General features: G+C 40.3%; 1 protein-coding gene across 1 annotated transcript in view; it reads left to right on the top strand.

The window, feature by feature from the left end:
• Positions 1-26,700, top strand: part of LOC129157212 (uncharacterized) — a 52,292-nt gene extending 25,592 nt beyond the window's left edge. Inside the window, exon 6 of the mRNA XM_070547674.1 lies at positions 25,872-26,700. Coding sequence (XP_070403775.1) covers positions 25,872-26,242 — 371 coding nt within the window. The 3' untranslated portion in view covers positions 26,243-26,700. The remainder of the gene's footprint in view (positions 1-25,871) is intronic.
• Positions 26,701-27,067: the final 367 nt, after the last annotated feature.

The raw sequence follows: 27,067 nt of genomic DNA, 5'->3' as shown, positions 1-27,067 counted from the left end.
TATGAAGTAAGAATGAACTCCTGTGGTCAAATGTGGGTACTACATGCATCAAATCAATCAAGTCCGCTCTGAGCTACTGGTGCTAGTTATGGATCAGCACCAGAAGATTCTAGATGACAACTCAAACACAATTATTTGATAAATACATTTCACTTTAATATCGATTTGTTGATCATTGAAAACGTAGCTTAAGATATTTTAGAGAAGACAATTTGCTTCTTATTCACCGTTAACATTGTTAGCTCAACGTTGGCCTCTAGCCCGCTTCACCCTTTCTTAGAGTAAAACCAAAAGATGCCGTGGCTTCTTAAATGTACAAGAAATAACTTCTGTTTACTGGCCAAATTTGTTTTTTTACCACAATTCTGCTTCTTTTTGCTGTTGAGTGTCGAAATACTAATGCTGGCACAGTAGTGTTTGCCGTTGCAGACCTGGCAACCCCATTGGTACAAATGTAATTGGCTCTGGAGCTAGGAAGCATGAAGTTTGTACAGATTACAATGACTTTGTCCTTGTTTGGCCTTTTTTAAAGGAGAAAGACTGCTAACACCTAGCTGGTTGACACGGAAATCTGTTTCAGTATAACGTTCCTTCTAACATGATTCACACATGAGTGTGTTTTGTGATTATTTCACTGTAAAATTCTTAATTATCGCACCTTTAAGTAGAATTTCTTTGCATGCTCTGCATACCATGGCTTTCTTTGGGTACTGCGGTGTTCTTCCACAGCCTTAAAACATGCACCTTAGGTTATCTCACAATCACCCCTAGTTTTCAGTGTGGGTGCCCGGTTGTTAGTCTGTGTGTCCGTGTGATGAACTGGTGATCTGTCCATTGTGTCCCCCATTTATCTGACGACCTTTTGAGTTCGGAATAAGTGGTTAAGAAGATCACTGAGTGAGTTTTGCTGCAAAACGTAAGTTCTTGTGAATGAATGAACTTCCAGTTCAGTACAAGCTTGATCAAAATCACGGATCAGCTCAATTCACCACTTTAATGTTTGCTTTATGTCTAAAAGGACAATCTAACCCATTGAAGTTTGGTGACAAAACAGGAACTTTACACAGTTTAACCACTTAGTAGGCGGGTTTAATGTCAGCTATGAACACAGCATCCAGGGGTGAAGGAAAGAACAGCGTTGGACTAAGATTTTCATCTACGACTGATATAATGACCGCTTTTAGATGGTCAATTTAGTGTCATTGTAACTGCGCTGAATAAGCTGTTAGTGGTTATTGTTCATTAAGTGGTAAACGGTCCACACTTTTATGGCACCTTTTTAACCTCATTCAGGCTCTACAAAGCATTTTACAATGTTTCTGATTCACATAAAACTGGGATTTTCTGATTTTATTGGTCCTTACAGCTTTTTTTCTGACTCATCATGCACTGGTAACCATACTGGGGCCGTGGGAGGGGTTCAGCATTTTACCCAACTGAAGTGGAATACATTAGTTGATTATGACCAATAAGATGTGATGATTCCATAGAAATATGACATATCAGTCTGATTGACCTTTGAATGTTTAATCAGAAGATTATAGTTACATTTACTTGTTCAGGGACCATAAACACACTTCATATTAATTCAGACAGAGTCAGGTATATAAGTTTTAAAATGAATTTAATTATTTTTCCTAAACTAACAGTTTATACATGACAAGATATGAATAATGAGATGTGCTGTAATGGATCTGGAGGGATATAATGTGATGTTGTAATGGAAGCTAGATGTTTAGCAACCGTTTGTTGTATCTGAGAGAAACTGTGAAATATGGATGTAAAATAATTTGTTGTTTGCTATAAACTAGAGAGTTGGTTATTAAAAACTGCATCAGACGCAATATATTGTGTCTACAAACCCTGGTGGAGATCCCCAGCAGATCCGGACTGTCAGAAGTCGGGTGACCTCACGGTATCTGGAGCCCGTAGATTAGCACCAATACAACTTGTCAAGTCTTGAGATGCCTTCCGGGTCACAACAGTAGCTGGAATGCTCGTCAGCGTCCAAGGTGGATGTATGACATAAGATTTGAAGGAGCTCTGAAAAGAGCTGTTTGGGGAGTAAACAGTGGCGTGTCCAGATCTTTTAAAATGGGGTGGCCCAGCTGAGGCACAACTTTGTGCATGAGTGGCACCAATGGTTATGCTTTTTTTGTTTTACCCCCAAGCCTTTTGTGGACAATGAAAAGCCTATTTGAAGGTAAATTAGTGTGGTGGCACTTGGGGTGGCCAATCAGATTCCAAGGGTGGCATGTGCTACCCCAGGCCACTCCCTGGACACGCCCCTGGGAGTAAACCACCAAAATGTTCATGAGCATGGCCGAGGTTGCAGCTCACCGAATCTCCAGGGGATGGGTCAAAAGCGGAGAACAATTTTCACCACACATCATGTGTGTGACAACCAATAAGACTATAATCTTAAGCACGTTTCAGACATGAAACAGTTTTTTACAGTGCATCATTACTCACATATGCTATATAGTGACATTAATACCTTTTCCCAGTGCTTTCCTTTGTTCTAGACACAGTTTGTTGTTTGTGTGAAAAGGTTAAATAAACCTTTAAAACTAACCGTCATTCACTTGTGGTCCTCCTCCATATGCTCTTGCTGACATGCTGTCATAACAATATATTTTAATTGGCATTGTTGATTTCTTTTAATATTCCAAGGCTTCAAAAGTAAAACTAATAAGGCCTTAACTGTTATCTTTCAGTTTTTATTCATATTTTTCCTGTCATTCAGGCCCATGAGGCAAAAGTAAATATGTAAATATGTTTAAATAGTAACAAGAATAATATAAAATATTTTGTAGTACTTAATCAAACACTGCAAAAATGAACAGAAACTCTTCCCAAAAATGTGTAATGAAATATTTAGAAAGTGACTTAAAATACTTACAGTGAGGCAGTTAACTCGAAGGTAGTTGGATCCACTTTTTAGAAATTGTTTCATTCTGACCTGGTTGATAAGCTAACAGCTAGACTAAATATATTATACCTCCAATCTTCAAAACCCCAAAGCAGTCTTAAGTGTTTTTGAACTGTTTATTGCGCGTCAGATGGTTAATCCAGCAGAAATATTCTGACTTTCCTGCCTGAAGCGCCACGCTTCACTGGAGAAAAAGCTGCTGTCTGTGCTGCAAATGACTGAAAAACTCAGTTTAATGTGAACTGGATGGTGGTAGAAATATTTAAATAAGTCATCTGAGTGTACTTATTTTACATTTACAGATACTCTATCCTTTAGTGTTTAATATTCTTTTCAAAACAAACCTTTATTAATGTATTTATTATTATTTTTATAAACCAAAGAATTTGGTATTAAATGGTTCTATTTAGCTCCTGAACAGAAGAACTCACCTAGGCAGATAGTACAAAAGCTTATAAATGCAGCACATGAGCATGAGAAAGTCCTTCTCTTGGACATGCTCTGTGGTAACCCTGGTCTGCCCTCGCTGATTAGAGTCCCCAAACGACAGCAGAGGTGAATTTGGACTGGAGGTGTCCAAGCAGCAATCTACATCCTACCAGAACCAAATCTGGAGTGGTCCGATGTCTGCTCATCATTACACATATTGTGTAGACCACTTGAAAGGTAAAAGTGGGAATAAATGCGCATGTAGAGTGTTGAAAAGAGCTTAGTGATTACGCCGGTAAGAGGACGCTCTGAATGTTCTGATTGCGGCTCGAGTTTAGCATTGTGATTTAGTTTAAGCTACCTGTCTTTCTTGTATTTTTTTCTAATGAAGCAAAACTTTAACACGTTAACAACAAAATTGTATGGAGTGACAAATAAAGATGTGTTTGACATTAGACAGCCATAAAGTAGCTGCCGTGGTATAACAGCTTTATTCAGTTATTCATGAACCCTTCAGTAGTCATTTGGGTCTTATCAGGTGAGCCAGACAGAGTCCTCTCATTATCTGGAATAACGTTGTAATCCACATGACCCGTGTGTGACCTCTAACATGAAACTTCTGTGACATCATCGTTTGATTTAATAACATCACGATAGTTGCAGAGTTTGTTCCACATCCAGTTTCAAGCCTCCTACACAGCAGTTTCTGTTTCACTGATGATCTGTTTGGTGTAATTATGAAACTGGCTGTGGTCTTACATGACATTACATACATACATGCCATACATTGGCATTGTGCGAATGTATTCATCAAATTCTGAAGCTTTTCTGAAAACAAAGCGAGGTCCAGGATGGACGGATGGATGTGTGGATGTTAGGTAGCATTCTGCTCATTGTTCTTCAGTGTTAAACAGAAACATTTATATTAACCACATGAGTAGATGAGATATAATGGAGATCTTCTGCTACCCTGGCAAACCATCTAACATATTTGAATACACAGTCTAACCACGACCCATAGAGCTCAGTCGTGGGGCGGAGTCTACAGTTGTCTTTCAAACTGTCTCCGCATGCTATTGGTCAGCAAACAATGTGACATATTCACTGCTATGGATGTCAGTCAACAGGGCAGTCCACCATACACTGTTGAAGAAGACGCGAACACATCCTTTTCCTAAATAACGGACTTACAGTAAGTACCTACATTTGCTCTTGACGCAAAGCAAGTCTCAATTGTACATGACACCAAAGCCATTTCAAACAAGCCTCCACCATCTTAGCTGCTCTCCTTTAATCATGTTATCATGTCTTCATCCCTCCCACCAAACTGAGAGCGCTGTGATGGGCTAGACACAAAACTGCTCAGGCACTGGCAGAGCTGCTGAAGCTTCCATGGAACATAGTTGTCCGACCTGCCGAGCAAACTCTTATTACTTCTGCTACAGTCTGCCTAGATTTCCAGGCTAGCATGTTGCTGCTCTCCAAATCTAACAGTTTCCCATATCTATTGATAACTCAGCAGTTACCCCCTCCCCTCAGGTTAAGAGTCTGGGTGTCGTCCTCGACAGCACACTTTCTTTTCAATCGCACATAAACAATAATACCTGGTCTGCCTATTTTCACTTGCGTAACATCTCTCGTCTCCGTCCATCACTTACTCCCTACACACTGCCATCCTTGTCCACAGCCTCGTCACATCCAGGATTGATTATTGCAACTCACTACTCTTTGGTCTCCCCAGCAAATCCCTTCATAAACTGCAGCTTCTTCAGGATGCTGCAGCATGTGTCATCACTAGGACTCCATCATCTCGTCACATCACCTCCATCCTGCAACAGCTTCAATGGCTGCCCATTAAACAATGAATCAGCTTCAAAATTCTGCTCATCGCATTCAAAGCTCTCAATAACCTGGTTCCATCCTACGTATCCGATCTCATTCACATCATCACACCTGTCCGCGCTCTTTGTTCCTCTTCTGCTCCTCAACTCTCGGCTCTCCCCGCTCGCCTTGTCACCATGGCTAGTAGAGCATTCAGCCGCTCTGCTCCCCATCTCTGGAATTCTTTTCCCCCTGATCTATATACCACTCTCTCTCCCACTTTTTAAATCAAAACTCAACCTCGACCTTTCTGTACATTTCAGACAGTTTTCATATGTGATGGTTTTTAAAGCTGTAATGTCAAATCTGCAAACAAGCTAGATTTTGAACACAAACATGGTCACATCACACTCACCCCTTGCCTTGCCTATCTTCCTTATCTTCCTGTTGGAACCAGAAACCTGCTATGGCAGAGGAAACAAGGTAGCGCTAAACACCAGTTTTCTACGTCCAAACATCTTTTGTTGTCCGTTTCTTCAGATGTGGTTTCTCTTTTTGGGACTCTGGTAGTTTGTCCTAAAACTGAAGGGGTAGCAGCTGGCTATTTCTCCTGCTCCGATATTATTGAGTGGTATTCTATTGAAAAATATGCCAGTCTGTAATGAATGAATGAATGAATGACAACCAGATGGTCCAATGGTTGCTTTCGGGCAGAAACCTGTTATTAGCGGAGAATTTTAGACAAATGTGAGAAAACTTTTTTTTTTCTCCCCACAATATATTTATAGTATTTTTGAATTGAATGTTATGTTAGAACATTGTTATGAGGCATAAAATGTTTTAAGCTAGTTTAGCTTTGTCTAGATTTAAACACCACTTTTATTCTCTGCTTTTTGTTTCTATCTTACTTGTTTCTTTTCTGTTTGACTTTGTGTTTTTATAGTTAACCGTTTTTATGCTTATCTTTTAGGATTTTTATGCAACAGTTTTTGTTCGTTATGTCTGCACATCACCTGGGTGGGCTTTAACTTGCTTTTGAAGGTGCTTTCAAAATAAAGTTATGGTCTGAAATGATACAATAAGAGGTTTTTGAAGTTTTACAATCAGATTAGGATAATAGTAACAGTTAAATTACATTCAGTCTTTGATGCTCAGGGCTACTTCTGGCTTACATTCCTGACAACTGGAAACTATCACCTGGCAATTTTCTCAGATCCGTCCCACGTGCTTTTAAACGTAACATCTGTAGCTCTGAAGTACACGGTGGCTTGGTTTTGTCGGGGCAACATTTTACCACATTAATGACATCTACGTCACGCAGCAGCTTATCTCTCCTAAAGTGGTCCAGGGCACAGATGACTCATATCGCTCCTGTTCCTTCTGTTGTGTTTCTGTTCTAAAAACGATATCTTCACAGATGTCTTTGATAGACTGCTGCTTTAATGGCTGACTACAGATGCTGTCTGACATATAATGTGATATATTCAATACTCTGTGGGAGTTTTACATAGCAAAGTTTTCTGTTTGAAATGGAATAGTTTAAAGCTTAAAGGATGTTTTAAATATTAGATTACACAGTTTTAGTATTAGCACTTTAAAGCAAAGAAGAATTGGCCAATAATCCTCATCAACGACATATTTGGCAAAGCAGATATATTTTCTTCACTAAATGATCTTTTAATAATATTTTGGTAGCTATACTCATGTTGCTTAGTCCACATATTCATATTTCTTACAGATTTTTCTTCTAATCAGGCATTTCAACAGTGTGACATTTGTTTTCAGGAAGCATTGGTACAGCATATAAATAACTGACCAAATGCTTTTTCTCTAACAGTGTGAAGTTTAAATACACAGTAGTAAATGTGGCTTCTGGAATCAAAACAGAAATCTTGGTATTGATAATAAAAACACTGAGAAAAGTTAAATACTTGTAGTTTTACAACCGTTCACTCTGTGTTTCACATTTAGGCTGACTGTGAAACTAGTGTTCTGCTCCTGTTCTACTCCTTTTTCCTGCCTATAGAAAATAGATTGTACCTTTTTCTGACCTAAGCAGCAAACATTTGTTACACTGAAAATTTGTTTAGGCTCGTTTTGGTTCAGGAAACAGCAGAAAACATCTCGGCTAGTAGAAGCTAACCGTTAGCATTACCAACTTCACAACATGGCAGAACATGTTCAGGTTTGTTATCTGTAGAAGTAAAACGTTGTACTTTTAACCTGAGAAAGAAGAGCGAATTAAGTCAGGTAAGAGTCAAATTACTGTCAGCCAGTCAGAGACAAGACTGTTGCAAATCATGAATATTAATGAGTCAAACTCCAAAAAACTGTCCACTTTGATTAACTTGCTGAAACAGGAGTGCAAGAGTTTTATTTCCCACAGAAAATGGCCCAAAAGCAGTATTCAAATTATGGGGAGGCAGGGGGAGCCTGGCTCCCCCGAAAGGGTGATGATCTCCCAGGGGAGCCTAAAATCCAGGCTTTTAAGAATAGGCTCAAGACCCACCTTTTTAGCTTAGCTTTTAACTGATCACTATTTATCTATAAATACATATTTATCTCTTTTATTATTTTTATCATTTTATCTACATCTTAGTGTTTTTACATGATTATGTTTTCTTTTACTATCTTTATAATCACTTTTTATCAGTTACTTTTTATCATTATTAGCTTTTATTATTTTATATGTTATACATCTTAAATCCTCCAGTGTTTCCTCTGCGGAGCCCTCTGCCTTGGGGCCGGTGGTCAGGGGCGGCGGCGGCCGGGGCGCTCCCCGGGTAGTGCCCGGGCACTGGTGGGGGATTCTGCCCTACGCCACTGGGCGTCATGGGCCGGTGTCTTGGCTGCTGCTGTGGATCTGTTGCTGCCAGGGCAGATGGCTCCGCTGATGATGTGTCGTTCATTACCTGACCCATCTGAACTCAGCCTATTGTTTCCTCTGGTGTTCACGAGTGTGTGTGTGTGTGTGTGTGTGTGTGTGCATGGACGAGTGTGCGGGTGATTGTATGTCCACTTTGGAAGTTGGGTGCGGGAGGGGAACTGTAATTTTTAATTGTTTTATACTTGGGGAGGGGGGCTGGGATGGGAATGTGGGATCTATGGGGCCATTTTAATCTGTAAAGCACTTTGAGTTGCATTTTTTGTATGAAAAGTGCTATATAAATAAAGTTGATTTGATTTGATTTGATTTAAAAAAATAAACCATTTTCAACCTAACTCCCTGCTCACAAACTTTAAACGGAGGTGATCAGACAGACAACACACCCCAGTCTCGCAGGGCTCTACCGAAAGCCTGTTTAATTTCAGCTCTGCCCACCAGGCATCAATTTATGCTGGAAACCACTGCTGATTTGTTGAAATAATGAGTGTTACTCCTTTATCTCAAAGGTCTAATTGGGCACTAGTTGATTATTCGATTGACAATTTGTCCATCTGTCTGTCTGTCCATCTTCTGTTGTTTTCATGGATGGAAGTAACGGGGCAGCTCATCAGAATTAGATAAGGTGGATATTTGTGACAAGTTACAAAAGCTAAGATTTCAAATCCCTCTCCCACAAAGCAGACACATCCTTATGGAACATAAGCTAAGCAGACGCGCAGATAGGGTGGGGGACGGGGGGCATCTGCCCCAGCCCCCCCCCCCCCCCCCCCCCCCCCAAGATTCAGATCAACCCCGATCCGTCCCCCCCACTAAGGCCAGAAAGAAAACAAAATCGGAGGTTTAGTGCTTGAAGCTCCTTTTTCCAATTACACTGAATGCAGCATGACATAAACAAACACCGACCCCAGAGGCACCAAAGTGGTTCCTGCTAGGATGCAGGATGAGCAACGAGTACTGCGTATTTAAAAAGACCAACAGTGTAAGTAGGCGGGACCGATCTGTCGGTTTATGCATGTTGGTTCTAGTTTCAGTACGTTGTTGTTGGTGTTGGGACTTACTCGTTAAAAGCACCAAAGCCTCATTGCTGACTTTAACAAGTCTCATCTACAAATATGATCCTCATGAAGTTACTACTTTACACCAGAAGATAGTGGAGATGTAAAACCTTCAGGCTGAGCAACGTTTGGGAGTTTTTAGAGTTTGAAAATCGCCTCCCGCCGAGAGGCTCCCAGTCGGGGAGAGGAGGAGATGTGTGCAGCATGAAGAGCACGAATATGAGATAAAACGAATAATTGCTAGCAGGTCTGGTCTTTGTTGACTGATCACTTTGTCTGGTCATGACTGACTCTGATTATGAAGCAGAATATTGACTCTGATGAAGAAATTCACTCATCCAGCCGGGAAGGTTGACGCTGCTGCAGCATCAGACAGCTGGTGCTGCACGAGAGGTGTGTGGAGTTTACGAGCTCCAAACGTTGGGTTTGATGTTGGTTTAACCTTCTCTGGGACGTGATGGATGTAGAAATGATGGTAAAACACCGCTAACGTGACAGACGTAGCGACAATGTAAAAAAAAAAAAGCCGTAAAAAAGAGGCAGATGCCGATGCGTTAAGTATGGAAGTCAAGTGTGCCACATAATCATAAAAAAAGTAAAGTATAAAATTTAAAAAGAGATTTATATATTTATATATAAATTAAAACTTTCCAAATATAATGAAAATTTATAAATAAAGTAAAAATACGAAGGGACATCTGTTGGTCAGGCTGATGGGAACCACTGCTCTAAGTGATAAGTGAATATTGTTTCTTATTATATTTTATGTGCAGTTTTTTAGGGCTTTTCTGTTTTCTGTAAAGATCGGTGCTGAAAATCATTTAATGTTTTGCATAAAGCATGAAGTTTTGGTTAGTAATTGATTGGGACAATAACAAATGACTGAATTAAATAGTGGGGCGCCTCTGTCAGTGCGCCCCAGGGCAGCTGTGGCTACATCGTAGCTCATCACCATCAGTGTGTGAATGGATGAATGATACACTACTTTGGAGTCCTTACTCTGAGAGGCGCTATACAAGTGCGGATCATTTATCATTTATAGCGTTGATCAGGCAGAGCTTTGTTGCATAACGGTTTCAAACACGAATATAAAAGTTAGTTTTTACGTAAACCGTTGGATGAAATTACACAAACTGACTGAGCTCTACTTAAGGCGCTTGCAATAGTTTGTGTATGTGTGCGTGTGTGTGTGTGTGTGTGTATGTGTACGTATGTGTGTGTGTGTGTGTGTGTGCATGTGTTTGGGTGAGGGTACATTGGAACTTTGTCCCCCCCCCCCCCCCCCCCCAGTTTGAAAATCCTATCTGCGCCCCTGCAGCTAAGGATTGAATCACTAATAACAGGGATGATTGCAGTTTAGCCATCAAAATTAATTAGCTAACGAAAATCTTTTTCTTGGATTAAATTCTGGCTTCAGTCATCTTAATAAAGAGGTTGCAAGATGTCCTATTTTAGCAGGATTTAAACTAATTGCAGGAGATAGATGTACGCAGAGCTTCGGGGAGACACTTGTGAAGGTATAAAAGTAAATATCAAGACAAAATGGTTCCCGTGACTGCACTAAGTCTTTCTGTCTAATAGTTATTGCATGAGCTTTATTCATTACAGAAAACGTGTTTCTCTCTTGCCACAGCTCAGTTAACTTTTATGTCCAACTTAGTTGCAACATCAGCTCATCAGATTCTATTGAATTGGTACTAGGCGCTCTGTGTCCTCATCTCTTTTCTCATTGCCTGTTGGAATTAGTCTCGTTTACCAGCACCTCATCTAATGATCCTCGGGATTCAAAGCTGAAAGAATAGTATTTGTTTTGTGTTCATCTAGTGAAGTGGAATAAAGGCTTCTAAAATGATGACGGACGACAGCGTCTTTATCTTGAACATTTAATGCTCATTTCAGAACGTGAGCAACATCCAAACCTTTCAACGTCTCTTTTTTTCTTGTCAAGTACAACACAGTCATCAAAGAAAAGTGCATTTCCTGAAGCTTCCCTTCAATATAAAATACTTGCACAAATACATTTTCAGTGCTAGCAACAGGACTGTATTTCTTTAGTAACTAAATACTTGAATGACAAGTAAGTCACAACATCTAGCACTAACTGGGAAAAATAAGATGCGGCACAAACAAGAATGTGTTAGCATTAAAGGATTCTCCAAATGAAATCGGTGAGCTTTTAAAAAGCCCTTTGTATCCAGCTTCAGACACAGAAATCAATATCCGCTGCTTTCCATCTAATGGTCCACATCTTAGGGAAATACAAAAAAAAAAAAAAAACTGCAAGCTGAGAACTTTAATTTGTTTGCTGCCTTCAGTTTGGCAATTTTTTATATTTTTTTTATTTTGAAATTATACTTGCAGTTACAGAGAATGATCGGTATGGTTATCACAATCAAGTAATATAAAAAAGTCAATCCTCTCACTATGATTTCATTTTTCCATTTTACAAAGAATAATTTATCAGTAAAAAAAAATCTCTTTTTAGTTATTTCAACTTCAACCAACTAACCTACTGCCGCTGTGGTCAGCACCTCATAATGTGACCTTATTCTCGATACCGTGAAGCCTTAATGTTACCCTATTAATTATTTTAAATTCAGTTTGTCCAAGAAATCCGGTTTTCATTTTGGAGAAAGAACAAATCTTTTTGAAGCAGTGAAAATGTAGAAATGGACAGCCATAATCTATGACTCTTCTTTTTTCACACTAATATAGTTTTTTACCTGACGTGTTTGTGCTAATGACTCAAGCCATTATCAGAGTTCGCCAGTGTTGGTGGCATCACTTCCGTTTATCCGCGGAAGGCAGAGGACGACATGGTCCTCTACTGCCCGCGTCCTCCTTGCTGATGATACTGTCCCATGTGTAATCCTACATGACTACTCGATCGTCTCTGTTCATGGTTTTGTGTCCATGTCTCCATAATTCTATTGCTTCTTTGATCCATCTTTTGTATATATATATATATATATATATTTTTTTTTTGTTCTGTGTTTATGAACCATGTACTGTTCCAGTCTATTATATGGTTTTCCCTTGTGTGGTGGTTACAGCAGATTTCTTTATTGTACTTGAGGTTCTTGTTTGTCTGCTCTTCTGTGTTCTTGACTTGTTTCCTTCTCGCACTTTTGATGTTCTATTGGTCGTGTGTTGAGGTGGCGTACGGGTTTTCTTGTATGCTTTATTGCAGAGTTTGCATTGTATTTCATATATGACTCCACAATTTTTGTTACCTGCTGATATCTCGTCCTTTGGTGTGAACTAATCTTTTTCTGACTGCCATGTATGGTTTTGTTGGTGTGTTCATATAATGTTTTTTTTTTTTCATATTTTTCTGTTATGCCTTTGATATTTGCAAGGGTTGTTACTGGTTTTGGTTTTAGTCTTTCTGTGTTTCTGGTTCTTCTTATTGGTTCATTTTTCTTTTCTATTGTTTGTAGTTTTCCATTTGTTATTGCCCTTGTTGTGTATCCGCAGGTTTCTAATGCACTTTGTTTGTGTTGGTCATCTAGTTTGCAGTCTTGTTCTTCTGTTATTATGTTTACTCTGTGGTATAATGTTCTGATAACTGACATTTTAAGTATAGTGGGATGTTCTGATGTCCATAATAAATATTGGTCCATGTGTGTTGGTTTCCTGTATTTTTAGGGTTCCGTTTGTTGGTCTTTTTCTTTTAGTAAGTAAGTAAGTAAAGTTTAATATCCATGAACGTTATGCTGTTGTATTTTTCTTCTTCATATGTAAATTGTATGTTGTTGGTGACATTGATGCTGTTCAGTTGTTTTGTTAGAGTCTCTGTTTGTCCTTTGGGAATGATTTCTAATATGTCATCTACGTAGTGTTTCATTAGTTTTATTTAGAAGTTTGGGGGTCAGTACCTACGGCTTTTTGTTCCAGGTATTTGCAAAGAACATGCAAGTTTTTTGTATTTCTTCCTCGAGTAAAAAATCCATCTTTGATATTTTTATCTCGGCAAACCGAAGAAGTCTGAATGTGTTCTGTCATGTTGTGGAGTTGCTGATGCTAACGGTTAGCTTCTATTAGCCGAGACATGATCTACTCTCTCCTAGATGCTAAATCAACAACAGCCTCTTGCGATTTCAAGCCAAGATGGTTGAGTTCATGTATCAAGTGTTTCCCTGTGACGTAAGGAAAGGCCATTTCTGACCCGAGCTTCTCCCCATTCATTTTCATTCAGTGACTAATGCTTGAAATAGAGGTTGAAGACTATTATCACGTTCAGAATGCATGTGCAACTGAAGTAGACAGATTGTATTTCAAAAAGAACAAGTGTTAAATGTCTCTCAGTGAACCTCTATTTTGCACACACACACACACACACACACACACACACACACACACACACACACAGTTCTGTACTCAAAACGACATTTCTTTGAGATGCAATGACAGCAATAACAGGTAATGGAAATAAGCTGTTCAGATACCTATTGGTCCTTGTTGTGGAATAATGTTTGAAATAACATCAACATTTCTCAAAATCATATTTTAGTCCGGACCAAGCTGGGTGGAAATGTAATTAAGTTATTTTCGTTGGGTGTAACGTCTCTAAGATATTTATTTTTAGAGAGATTTCATTCCTTTCCATGCCACAAAGTCACCTAATATGGGTCATTTTGGGATTAACCTCGCTAACACCCTCACCTGGCACATCAGCACGGCTCATCAACACCTACAGCTCCCGAGGGAACTTAAAAAAAGGCGAGTTTTGGCTCAGACTCACATCCTCACCTGTATGATAGGTGGGTTCGTTTGTTTCTTTCTGTAGCTCTAAAAGTGTGAAATTCTAGAAGGTACAGAGAAACCAAAATGACAGAAAGTTGGAAGGTAGGGAAGTTTATACAAGGGTTTTTAATTGGCAAGGGATGACTAAGAAGCTTCCAGGAGGAAGAAAGTCACTTTTAAACAGTAAAACTGAACTGTTCACAACACGACTTTCAAGACAAAGCATAAATGCAAAAAGAGAAAAACTTTAAGCCAAACTAAAAAAAGTTTGATGGTTGATAAAAAGATTGGAAAAAGGAGAAAAATACTGAGAGTGGAGTGAAATAATCTCCATCAGCAGACAGAGCCTAAGAGGAGGAACAACCAGCACAAATCTCCACCTTGAAGCCAAAAAAAGGAGAACAAGATGAAACATTTCATTAGATTAAATGGAGTTAAAAATAGGGCAATCAGCATTATTGTTAGCTTTCCCCTAAAGAAAATCTGTCCATCAATAACACATTGCTCTCTTAAAGAGTCGATAATTATTGTTGCTCCTTGCACTTAGGGTTCATAACGTAATGCAAGATGACAGCTAAGAGACAGTGAGTGTTGTGATAAGGACACAATTAGATGCAAGGCTTCTGCAAAGTGACATCAAACATCAAAATTAGGACAAAATTACCATTAAATGTCTAAAACCCTTAGTTCCTGGCATGTAACCATGAAGAGGCACAAACAAAAGGGATGTGACTAAAATTTACGACTCAACCAGATATTCAGTTATGATGCAAAACATCTACCAGAAGGTATAACGTCACCATAAAGTTGTCAAAAACTGCCAGTATGAGATGCTTGTATGAAACCAGTGCACGATAAATAACTGCATAAAATCTGGAAAACAATGGATTACTCCAAACAGCTGCAGAGACACACAGCAAGCAATTAAGTGATGCCAGAAAATACGTATCAGGAGGAAGCTTTGGAATACTAAGCACGAAAGTCAATACTATCCAAAGGCTCATAAGAGATTGAATGATTTTAGCTTAGAGCAATGCTGAATCCAGGCAGATCTCAGGTGTTTTATCAGCATCTGGAAGATCGTCATTTGACTGAATGGAAGCATAAAGCAGGGGGGACATTTGCATTTAAAAGAGAGCTTGATTACTTTTTTTGCATAAGGATTTCATCCGAACTATGTGTACCAATCTCATTTTGCACATAGAAATCCCAGACGTGTGAAAGGAAAAGGTGGCAGTACCGATGCTCTCCAAAGAATAATGATGGCAAACAGCACCAGTACTGGACCAGTAAATACCATCTGAAAAGGATAAAAAGTGAACACTAATAATGGGAAAACCTTTGAAATAAAATAGCTTTTACAGGATTACACTTTGTAGAAAAAAGTATAAAAGGCAAAACTGTAAAAACATCTGACAGATGCAAATGTTTTGTTGCTGGTCTGAGACAAGGTTAAAAAGTTGAGGTGAGCAAAAGCAAACCAAACTGTGGTAATGGAAAATTGACTTCAATGGAAAAGAAAAAAAGTCATAAAATCTAAACAAAGTTGTTGGAGTTCATGGGTACATTGCCATTTATGTTTAAAGTTAACCATGCTTGGGAGCATAAGGCTAAAATGAGATGTTAAATTTGCTTAAACGATAAAAACAAGCTTTTTTCAGTTTGAATGCAATTCATTCAAAAGAAAAGTGAGCTGTAGCAAACACATCTATAAAAAGGCACTACTACACCTATGGGTCACTGACATAAAACAGCAAACTTTTTTCATCAGGATCAAACTTGGAAAAGGAACAGCCTATAATAGACTGTATTTCCTCCATCAATTTTGAGATTTCATTGAGCTGACATGTATTTTCTCGATGATTTATTTGGTGGAAAAGCTGCCATTTACCTTGTTCCTTACCTCAACATGCTTCCTTGAGATAAGAATGAAAGTAGCATCTTCCATGTTTCCATTGGTTTCATTAAACCTTAACCAAATGACTTTGCCAGCTTCATTTCCTTTTAAAATGTTCATGTTCATGACATCAGCTGAGCTCCAGGAAGCCCTTAAATCCATGACTAATAGGAAAGCTCCAGGTCCAGACGGGTTTCCAGCAGAGTTCTACAAAGAATTCTGGATCATTCTGGCTCCAACATTTTTCAGAATGGTGAGGGAAATCGAAGAGAGCGGCAGATTACAGCCAAACATGAATTCAGCCAATATTAGTCTCTTGTTAAAACCAGGCAAAGACCCTGCATTTCCTACCAGCTATCGCCCAATTTCCCTTTTTAATGTTGATCTCAAAATAATTTGTAAAGCCCTGGCAAAAAGATTAGAGAAGGTAACCCCCTTCATAATACACCCTGCCCAAACTGGTTTCATCAAGTGTAGACAGTCATCCACAAGCTCACGTAGATTACTTAATTTGATAGATTTCTCTTACAGTAGAAACATAGAAACTAGTATATTATCTCTAGATGCAGAAAAAGCTTTTGATAGAGTTAACTGGAAGTTCTTATTTGCAACTTTACATAAATTTGGTTTTGGGAACTTCTTCATAAACTGGCTAGAAACATTATACAGTTCGCCAACTGCACGTGTCAGGACGAACGACCAAATATCAGCTAGCTTCTGTCTTCAGAGGGGGACCAGGCAGGGATGCCCACTCTCCCCCTCACTGTTTGCTATTTTTATCGAACCACTAGCAGCAGCAATTAGGCAAACAACAGATATTAAAGGGATAAAGTGTAATAAAATAGAACATAAGATCAGTCTTTATGCAGATGATGTTTTACTCTTTCTCTGGAATTCTCAATCCTCTCTCTTATTCAATAGAACTGATAAACTCTTTTTCAAAAGTTTCAGATTACTCTATAAACTGGTTAAAATCCACAGTTCTACCAATTAATTTCTTTTTTGTCAATTTACTTAATACACAGTTGGAGTCAGGGAATATCACATACCTGGGAATTAATGTCTCTCCCAAGTTAGCAGATCTAACCAAACTAAACTACATCCCACTTTTAAAGAAAGTGGAAGATGATCCTGCAAGATGGAAATCCTTACTGATATCACTCATGGGGAGAGTTGCTACAATTAAAATGATGGTCTTACCCAGAATAAATTACTTATCTCGATGATCCCAAACAAACCACCAGCTGACTGGTTTAGATCTCTGGACTCATCAATTACCAAATTCCTTTGGCAGGATAAACCTCCACGAATTAGCTTAAAAACGCTTCAGAAGACCAAAGACAGAGGAGGACTGGATTTACCCAACTTTTATTATTATTTCTTAGCCAACAGGCTGCAATATATACCAAGATGGTTGCAAGATAACCCATTAGACGAGTCCTGGTTAGATATAGAACAGACACTTTGCAATACGATAGAGCTTTCAGACTTACCATTTATTAGCTCAAGCATAAGAAAACATGAAAGCTTCAAAAGTATTAGTATCAGCACCTCTCTGACAGCATGGTGGGAGTATCTTAAAATGACAGAGTCTTCACTAGTACCATGCAAACGCACACCTATCTGGAACAATCCTGACATTTTGCAAAACAACAAAATGATGAACCTTCCGGACTGGAAAAATAAAGGAATCCTATACCTGGAACACATATATGAAGGATTGGACTTCATCCCATTTAATCAAATAGTCTCCCAATTTGGAATGGATAAGAATAGCTTTTTAGAATATCACCAAATTAAATCTGTAGTCAAACAAAAATTTAAGCTCAATAAAATAGAATTACAAACACCACCAAGAGTATTTGACTTCTATAATCTCAAACCCCCCAAACTACTGTCTAAAGTATATAAGACACTGTCCAAAATAGACGATAGAATAGTAATCCCTATTGAAAAATGGGAGGTGGATCTATCAGTTAGCTTTGACCAGAACTTCTGGTCCCAAACTTGTTTAAAAACTTTTAAAATGATCAGACACTCCAATTTACAATTAATTCAGTACAAAATTCTACACAGAGTACACTATACAGGTCATCGGATGTTCAAGATGGGGTTTGTGTCATCTGACACCTGTACACACTGCACAAACAACATTCCTGACAATTACATTCATGCACTGTGGTCCTGCCCACCTGTCCAGGAATTTTGGGGTAGAGTGTGTGAAGACCTGTCAAAATGTCTGAAATGTCATATCCCAACCACCCCCTCTCTTTGTTTACTGGGAAACCTGGACGATGTCCCGATTGAAACATCTGTGGTTCACGTGGTTCTGACTGCAATATGCATCGCTAAGAAAACTATCCTCTTGAATTGGAAAAATAAAGAAACTCTCTGCATTAACCAGTATAGAAATCTTTTGTTAGATCATATTACACTTGATTTAGCCTCTGCTTCCACTTCAGATGAATCTCTCTGGGCTCCTTTGATCGGTTCCATCACATAGCGATGATGGGGGACCGTTAATGTTGTCCTGCGGGATGATGTGGGTGGGGGGGTGGAGGGTCTGAGTTTGGAGTATCCGGATGTTCCCTGGAGGTGGGTTCACAGGGGGTGTCTGGGACTGGGGGGCCGTTGCCCCCCTCTGGAGGTGCTTGGCTTGCCTCGGGGGGTGAACTACTGGCGGTTGTGAGTGGGGCCCCTTGGAGGTCTTGGCGGTGGCCATGGGTCACTGCCTGGCAGCTGCATTGCCCCTGGGTGGGTCTGGGTGGGTGCCTGGGGGCTCAGGGTGTGGGGGTGGCCGGCCCCGTGTGGGGATCTGGGCGCGGCCTTGGGGGTCAGGTCCTGACATGTATGCTGCTGGGAAGAAGGCAGGAACATGCAGCAGTGCCTGGCCTGGGTTCAGGGGCCTCGGGTAGACCTTGGCTCCTCTGCTGTTCCATCACAGGGAAGGGGGAGGTCCAGGAGGGGGAGGACCCAATCTTTCCTGGATGTCCTATGTCTTATATATTCTGGAAGTTGTGCAAATGCAGGGATGGGCATAGATATTCTGCTGGGGTGGGGCTGGGTTGGTGCCCTCGGACTCCGTGAGGCTCTGTAATGCTGCTGCTTTGGGCCCTGGCAGGATGGGCTGGGGTCTCCATGCCCTGGGTGGCAATTTGACAACAGAGATGCCTATTGGGGCCAGTGGGGGAGCTGGCTCCCTGGAGGGCTAAGCCCAACCAGCCATTCCTCCCAGTCCCTGCATATTTCTCTCCTCCTGCTCCCTCACATCATCACACAAACATGCACATAGGACCTTGGGGGGTGGACAAGTCAGGGAGTGCAGGTATGGACACCATTTCCGCATTCCTGTGGCAACGTGCCCCCCAATTTTATATGCACCTTATACACTTCCACCGACGACATTCCACGCAAACACACACTAGGGGGTGGTCGCCCCTGGGTCCCGGGTCGCTGGGTCCCGGGCTCGGTCGGCTAGGGGGTGGGAGGCTGCGGGCGGGCCTGTGGGCTTGCCGCTGATGTCTCCCGGGACTCTGCTGGCTGCTGGTTGTGGACCCCCGGGGCTATTCTCTGTGCCTCTCGAGGGGGGTGGGGGCCTTTCTGGTTGCAGTCTCCTTGGGGTTCCTGTGTTCTGGGGCAGCACCTGGATCTCTGGGACTTGGAGCTCCCCCCGTCTCCTACACATCTTTGGGGGGCAGATCTGTGGTCCCTCACACTCTCTATTGGACGCTCCTATAGATAAGCCTTCCATAAACAAGCGCGTGTACACACACAGGTGCTCACATGGTGCTCTCAAAAGTATGGGCTTGAGCACGTTTAACACATGTCTTAAGGCTGTCGTTGCCACTTAATGCACCATGATTTATCATCGTGTGATTGTTCAGTTAAACAATGTTGATTTTATATTTCATCATCAGGTTGACGCAGTGATAGCTTGCTCCTGATGTATTGTTGTGTGTCCCATTTTTTCTGCTCTCTCTTTCTGCAGGTCTAGAAGCAGACTCTTGTTCATTATTGTTTAATTTTGTGGACCCCCCTCTCTTCACACCTTTTGTCTTTTCCTTTCTCTTTCACCTCTGTCTCCGTGTCTGGTCGAAATTACAAAGCATTCAAAAACAATAACAATAAAGTTTTAAGTATCAGGCGTGACATTAAAAGCAGACGCTTTGATGCTCCACCTGAGAGTAAATCTGTAAGGCTTGTTACCAGCATTCAGACATCAATTCTGTTTGCTTCACATTCATACAGGACACAGTTAAAAATAATAATAATAATAAAAAATATGTTCATGTTCAAAGGTTATCTTGACATTAATACATTTGCAGTGGTCTATTGTAGGAATGAATGCCAGGTAAGGGATTCTCTGGGAAAAGAAGCTCAGGTGTGCCTGTTAGAGGAAGTAGAAGTCAGCTGGAGGAGAAAATGGCAGATGACGGCAAGAAGAAGAAGAAGAAAATATCATTTCCATAGCGCCTCTCAAGATAAAAATCACGAGACGCTTCACAAAAACAAAAACAAAAAATATAAAAATTGTAAAAATAGAAAAAAGCATTTTGAAAATGTTTAAAAATATATTTATGTAAAATGAGCAAGAATAAGCAATTGTGATTTAAAAGAAAAAATGTTAAGAAAGAGAGAGAGTGAATAGGAAAGAGGGAAATCAGTGGATCCTGAGGAAGGTGGAATAGGTGGGGAGAGCAGAATAAAGAGAGAGAGGTGAAGAAGGTCATACAAAAGCCAGCTTGAACAAGTGAGTCTTCAGCTGCTTTTTAAAGGAGACCACTGAGTCCACTGATCTCAGGCTCAGGGGGAGAGAGGTCCAGAGTCTGGGGGCCACAGCAGCAAATGATCTGTTACCTTTGGTCTTTAGACTGGTGCTGCACAACCAGTAGGCTTTGATCACTGGACCTCAGGGACCTGCTGGGGGTGTAGGGACTAAGAAGATCACCAATGTAAGATGGTGCTTGTCCATGTGAGGCCCTATTGACCAGAACCAGGATCTTGAAATGAACCCTGAAGTTGACTGGCAGCCAGTGAAGCTGGAGGAGAAGCGGGGTGATGTGGGTGTGTTTGGAGGACTTGGCCAGAAGCCGAGCACAGGCATTCTGAACCACCTGTAGACGGTTCAGGGAGGTTCTGCTCAGACACGTGAAAAGAGAGTTACAGTAGTCTAAGCGTGAGGAGATGAAGGTGTGGAGAACTGTCTCAAGTTCAGAGCGGGTCAGAATGGGACTCAGCTTAGCAATGTTCCTGAGATGGAAGAAGGAAGAGCGAACAAGAGAACTGACATGAGAATCCAGGGTGAGAGCTGGGTCAAAGGTCACACCAAGATTCCTGACGGAAGGTTTGGTGTGGGAAGCAAGCTGACCAAGAGAGTCTCTGACTTTGGGAACCAGCTTGTCTGGGGCACAGATGAGGATCTCAGTCTTATCTTCATTCAGCTGAAGAAAGCTCCCAGCCATCCAGGATTTGGAGTCTTATTTCCTGATATTTGGGCATCTCATCTCTGATTGGCTAACAGCAACACAACTCTACCACTGACTCAGTTTGCTCTGTAACACCAATGTTTTATCTCCACAAATAACAGAAGCCTGGAGGAGTTCTGCCATGTGGTGGAGTCACGGATGTTAATGGTTAGCTTTTTTATGTCATAAAAATCAATGTTCTGAACTGTTATCTTAAATAGAGATGTTTATCAGTGCAGATGTGCTTCCAGAACTATCCTTCAGGACAGTTTTAGTCACCATGACAAACTGAACCCAGGGGGATGCAGGAGTATTGATGTTGGCTTCCCCTTCCTTCACAGCCACCTAAGGATGTATTGATGAAATTGATTCATGAGCAAGGAGAAGAAGAGATACATTTTACAGGGTCAAAAGATTTAAAGCCATATTGCTGATATCTTTAATTTTCTGCTACTTCAACAATAAACAAAAAATCTTGGATGTGTTTATATCTCAATGAGATCAGACGGCTACAGCTATTACAGAACACAAATAAGCAGATTATTACAGTTTTAATTTCCAGTCATGAAAGTTTTACTGAAAACCGAAACAGATAATCACTTTTACACATGTAAAACACACACAGAACATATTTCATGGGATGTGTTGCTGAGAAATGATGCTTTATTGTAGTTTGCATTGACCTTTTAAACACCAAAAACTACGCGAGTGAGAGAACTGATACCGAAACGTTAAGAACTTAACATTTAGAAACTGGTCTTTTTCTACATATTGAAATTCCTGAAAAGCTGTGAGCTATCCCAATGCAGCTGCATTCATTTTTCCATAGATGCTATATGTTTTTGTAATGTTCTAATTTTTTTAAACGACTGTGTGACAAACCATTGGGTTCTCTGACGTACATATAAGTGAAGGGCTCCATTACCTAAAACAATTCTGCCAAAACAGGCTTGGTGTAGGGCACCACGTGGCAAATCTTCTGTATAAAAGTAGAATCGATAGACTTTATAAAAATGAAATTCAGTAAATTGAGTTTTAAGTGAAAAAACTGGAAATGCATTTTTCACACTTGACCCTCTGACCACGGGAGTCGTCAGCAGCACGTTACTGCAGCAGCACGTCATAGCTGCTGATAGGAACCGCTGTGGTCAACAGAACCTTTTCCACCGGAGCCGTCAGCAGCACGAGTCAGCCGCGTCTCAGGAGCAGCATGTCGCGGCCTTTACGCGCCGGTTCTATTTTCTACGCGCGACGCCTCTGAAACGGGTCAAGTTCGACATTTTTGGGGAAGGAAAGACAGGAAATCGAACGCGGAAATGGAGAGAAGCTACCGAGATTTTCAGAATAAATAACGTACTGCCTTCCGGTTACTTTACTTTTAAAAGAAGTTACTAACTGTGCGTCCCCGTGAGAAGTTATCACCTAGCTAGCGGTCTCCTTTGTTTTTCAGGTCCGTATTGGCGATTATAAAACGGACAGAACATAAAACACAAACCATGTTGTAGTTTTCTCCTGCTTGTTGTTGTGTTTACTGACGAAGTCACTCATGTGACTTCGTGCTCGGTCGGTGACAGCTGCTCCCCTGCTGCGTCGCGTCTCGGGTAGGGCCAAGCAGCAGCAAGACGTGCTGCTGCAGGAACGTGCTGCTGACGGCTCCCGTGGAAACCCGGGGTGATCAAGCGGCTGATGTCACTTGCAGAAAGCCCATTTCCAGTGTTTTTCTCTGATTTGCAAACTCCTTGCAATGAGCGTCAGCATCTTTCCTGTGAGAGAGCAGAACCGAGTTACAACGATTACTTTTTAAAAATGCTGAGAGATCAAAGTTAAGTCTGTCTAGTCTGTATGGCGTGTCATGAATGAAGAAACATAATTGAACTGTCACCAAGTCAAATGTGAGTTTTCTAGTGTTTCTGCACTGCTTACTCCGCAAAAGTCCTGGAGACAACATTAGCATTTATTAGAAAGTAATACTAACATTTCATAATAAAATTATTTTGGGGCTATTCATCTACTGCTGACAGGGTTTAAGATTTGAGATGACATAGATGTAAATATAGGTCCTTGTCTTTTTCATATTTTCCTCTTTTTTTTTACTACAACTAACAGGAAAACCTATTTATTTTAACCAACACACATTTGCTATTGTTTAGCTGTCTATGGAAAATAGAAATAACAGTTTTTCTTCACTACTTTCTATGACCAGCTTGAAGGCATTTCTAAAATTTCCACATGCAGGTCCGGTTGGCCGAGTACTTTTCTTACTTTGTTGGTCACCAATTTATTCCAAAGAGAAACCAAGTCGTCCTGCTGAAAAAAACAATAACCCGACACACGTTTACTATTCTGTTTGAGCTGCTTCACAGAGCATTCAGTCAGAAAATTTTAAAATCCAGATCCGGAATAAACATGTTTTCATAACCAGGGTATCTGCAGGTTTATGGGAGCCAAATTTAAGACTTTTTAAGACCTTTTTAAAGGCCACTTTGACCAAATTTAAGCTATTTTTTAAAATTTAATTTCTGCTATAATTTCCAGCTATTGCCTGGGACCGGTGCTAACCACGTCGCGAACGTGGGATTAGCCATCCAGTTACCATTAAACTTGCACTTCTCCACGGCACAAGCTCCCACTAGCTTAACCAGCTAATGTGCTCATCTAAAAATAGTCCCCTTTCACAACCAACTGAATGTGTACGGTTCCGCTTACGCCAACATCGTACACAAAAAATGCTGAAGACTAACTAGAAATTCACAAAAATGAATAAAATAATCTAGTTTAATGGGTCTTTGGTAATTTAAGACCTTTGGAAACTGTATTTAAGGATTATTTGTAATTTTTAAGGATTTTCAAGGCCTTAAATTTGGAAAAGTAAATTTAAGACTTTTTAAGACTTTTTAAGGACCCGCGGATACCTTGATAACGTTTGTATCAATGGTCTGAGAAGAGGTGTAACTGTGGCATCATGGACAGCCAGTGCATCTATGTAATGTTGGTGTGTTTCAAGTTTGGCACTTGTCTTCCAAAATACTTTGTTCGACTTGTGCCTTATCCGGTATGCTGTGGAGGCGGTCTACTTATAGTCTTTAAGGACAAACACTGATGTCATTTGATGAATAATGCCTGTTTTACAAAATATATTTTAATTTATTCTAATTTTCCAGCTTCCCTTAGCTGACCCATTTCTTTATACATTTGCTGAAATCTCAAAACTTTCTCATTAACAAAATTAGAAAATATTTAAATTAAAGTTTTAATTTCTTGTTATACTTGTTTTATGTTTATTCCTGTTTAAAGGTACAATATGATGTTTTTTTGTCATTCAAGCAAGCAAAAAAACAAAACAAAAAACAATTCAAAGGTCTGACCTCTTCAAGCTCCCTCATTGAGTCACAGAAACTGATGGTTTCAGAAAGTGGTTCACGACACTGGTTCACGACACACACACACACACACACTTGAGGTGAGAGATGTTCAGAGGAGCAGTTCAGTGGATGGGTTATGAGCCAATGATTAAGAAGGGGGACCAGCACAATGATTGGATGATGTTTTTGCAGGATTATTTCAGAAGTTATTAAAATTATTAATTGTTTTGACAAACCGTTTCAGGCAATGTGGCAAGCAAATGCTCCAGAAAAGCATCTCAGACTCCACCTTTAGAACCAGTGAACAGCTTTTGTTCAACTATGAAAAATAATTGAATAAATCAATTTTGAGTTGAATTTTCTTGTTAAACTTCGGTGCACGTTATGCTCTCCTAACAGAAGGGTGACAGTGTGAAGGGTGGTGCACGTTTGCTTCAGGAGTTGGTCATGACCTTTGACCTTATCTAGAAAACAGACTTCAACATTTCACTATTGAGTTTGAACACCCCTAAAAAATCTAAAAAGAAATAAAAGGTTTTTATTTTTATTTTACAGCAGCATTTGAATTTAAAGGTTTTCAGTTTTATCATTTGTAAGCAGTTAAGGAGGGTTAGCCTTTTTTTAAATTAATCTTAATATTAAAATACAGTTTTCTGATTACTGTTGAGACCAAGCCCCCACAATGTGGCTGTGAAATTGGGCCCAACCCGGAAGTACCCAAAATTGCAGTTCCACCCTCATCCACTGGGGGCTGGTACCAGAAGCGAGCAAATCCTCATTGACTCCCATGTTAAAAATACCAATTTCACAGCAGAAATAAACATGTTTACAGCCTGGTACCAAAACATGTTTTTTGTTTAAATGATCTAGTTTACACTCATGACAACTCTGAGGGGGGTGAATTTTTTTCTCACTCTTCTGTTTAAGTGTATTAAAAGCCTAAAATTCTGTATAATTTATGAGCATCAGACCCACGTGACCACAGAGCTAGCTCCGGGGAAAGGCCTCAGTAGAGCCTCGGTCTGGCCTGGAAACTGTTTCGGGATTTTGAGTCTCTGTATTTGTGTGTTCTTGTTTGGATATTATTTGTGCAAATGTTGGACAAAATGACTTGCTGTGGCATTAATTGCACTAATAGAGCGTCCAATGAGTCTCCACTTCATTTTTTTCGGTATTATTACCTTCTAGTTTTAATTTGTTTTACAGATTATTGTTACACGTGATTTTATGCTCTTTTAAACATTTATAAATGTGCTGTTTCTTTGTTTTTTATATAGCCACCCAGTTTAGAGCTCCCAGCTGCTGTGTGTCTTGTGACACAGGGACCATGACGGAAATTCATCTTCCAGAAAGTCAGGCTCATCATTTAGCCAGATTTCTAAGGTATAAGCCAAAAATGTTTAGGTTAGTTTTGATAATGTCTGTGCGTCTCTCGTTTCATGACGTAACTTTTCATATTTTAGTTCCTGGGTGCCTTCAATGTGCAGGGACTGTCCAAGCAGACATTCTATCGACATCAGGCAAAGCTGTTAATTCCAACAGTGAGCTGGCAGTGGCAGCTAGAGCAAGCTGTACTTCCTTCACAACCCAATGTTCCACTCACGCTGCAGCTCTCTGGGCCCCTTTTATTATTTTAAGTATGTTTTAAATGTCCCGACACTTTGTGTCCTGTTATTTTATAAAATGTGATGTAAAAAAATAAACGTTTTTGCTCAATTACTGGAATTTCTTTGGTTAAGACAAAAAAGGAAGAATCATTTACGCAAAGTTGTTTCTACAACAGGCCTGTTTTAAGTCCAACAGTTTCTTAGCGTTTTGTGTACGAGTTTATGGCTGTGTCTCAATTCAGGGTCTGCATCCTACCTCGGCCGGATTCGTCGGCCGGTTACGTCACAGCGCCGCGACTCGGCCTGTCCCAATTCGAAGACTCCTTCAAATGCGGTCGACGAATGCGGCCTTCTTTTCGCCTGAATGAAGGATGGGTCGGGTGTATCCTTCAATAGGTAGCATTTCCCAAGATGCCTTGCGGGCCGGCCGGCAGAAAAACTTAAAAACAATGGCGGACAGTGAAGCGGGAGCTGTCGGAGAGGATTGCGCATATAAATGTAAGTATAAACTTGAAAACTGTCAGTTTAAGGACTTTTTGTGATACATGAACGTTATTTTAGTTAGAAATGTTACAGTAAAAGTGCTTGTATTGCGGTCTCGGCTCGTATGTTCGGCCGCGCTCGGTGTCGTACTTCTCCCACTACGTTTCCCCCTGATTTTAATAGAAGTTTGTATTTTAGGACCAAAAGAGAAAACCAGGTAATTTATTAAGCTTAGGGCGGAGATGGACCACATGATCACCGGAGCAAAGTATTCGGCGGCTGTGGCATGGAGGTACAACAACATCTCATATTTTAAAAACTCGTTTGAGTATATTTTTTTCTGCGAAAACATGAAAGGAATAACCCGTTGTCCTCTTTCCTCT

The sequence above is a fragment of the Nothobranchius furzeri genome, chromosome 19, assembly GCF_043380555.1.
Source record: "Nothobranchius furzeri strain GRZ-AD chromosome 19, NfurGRZ-RIMD1, whole genome shotgun sequence".
In the NCBI taxonomy this organism is placed as follows: Eukaryota; Metazoa; Chordata; class Actinopteri; order Cyprinodontiformes; family Nothobranchiidae; genus Nothobranchius; species Nothobranchius furzeri.
This window is presented reverse-complemented; position numbering and strand designations above follow the sequence as displayed.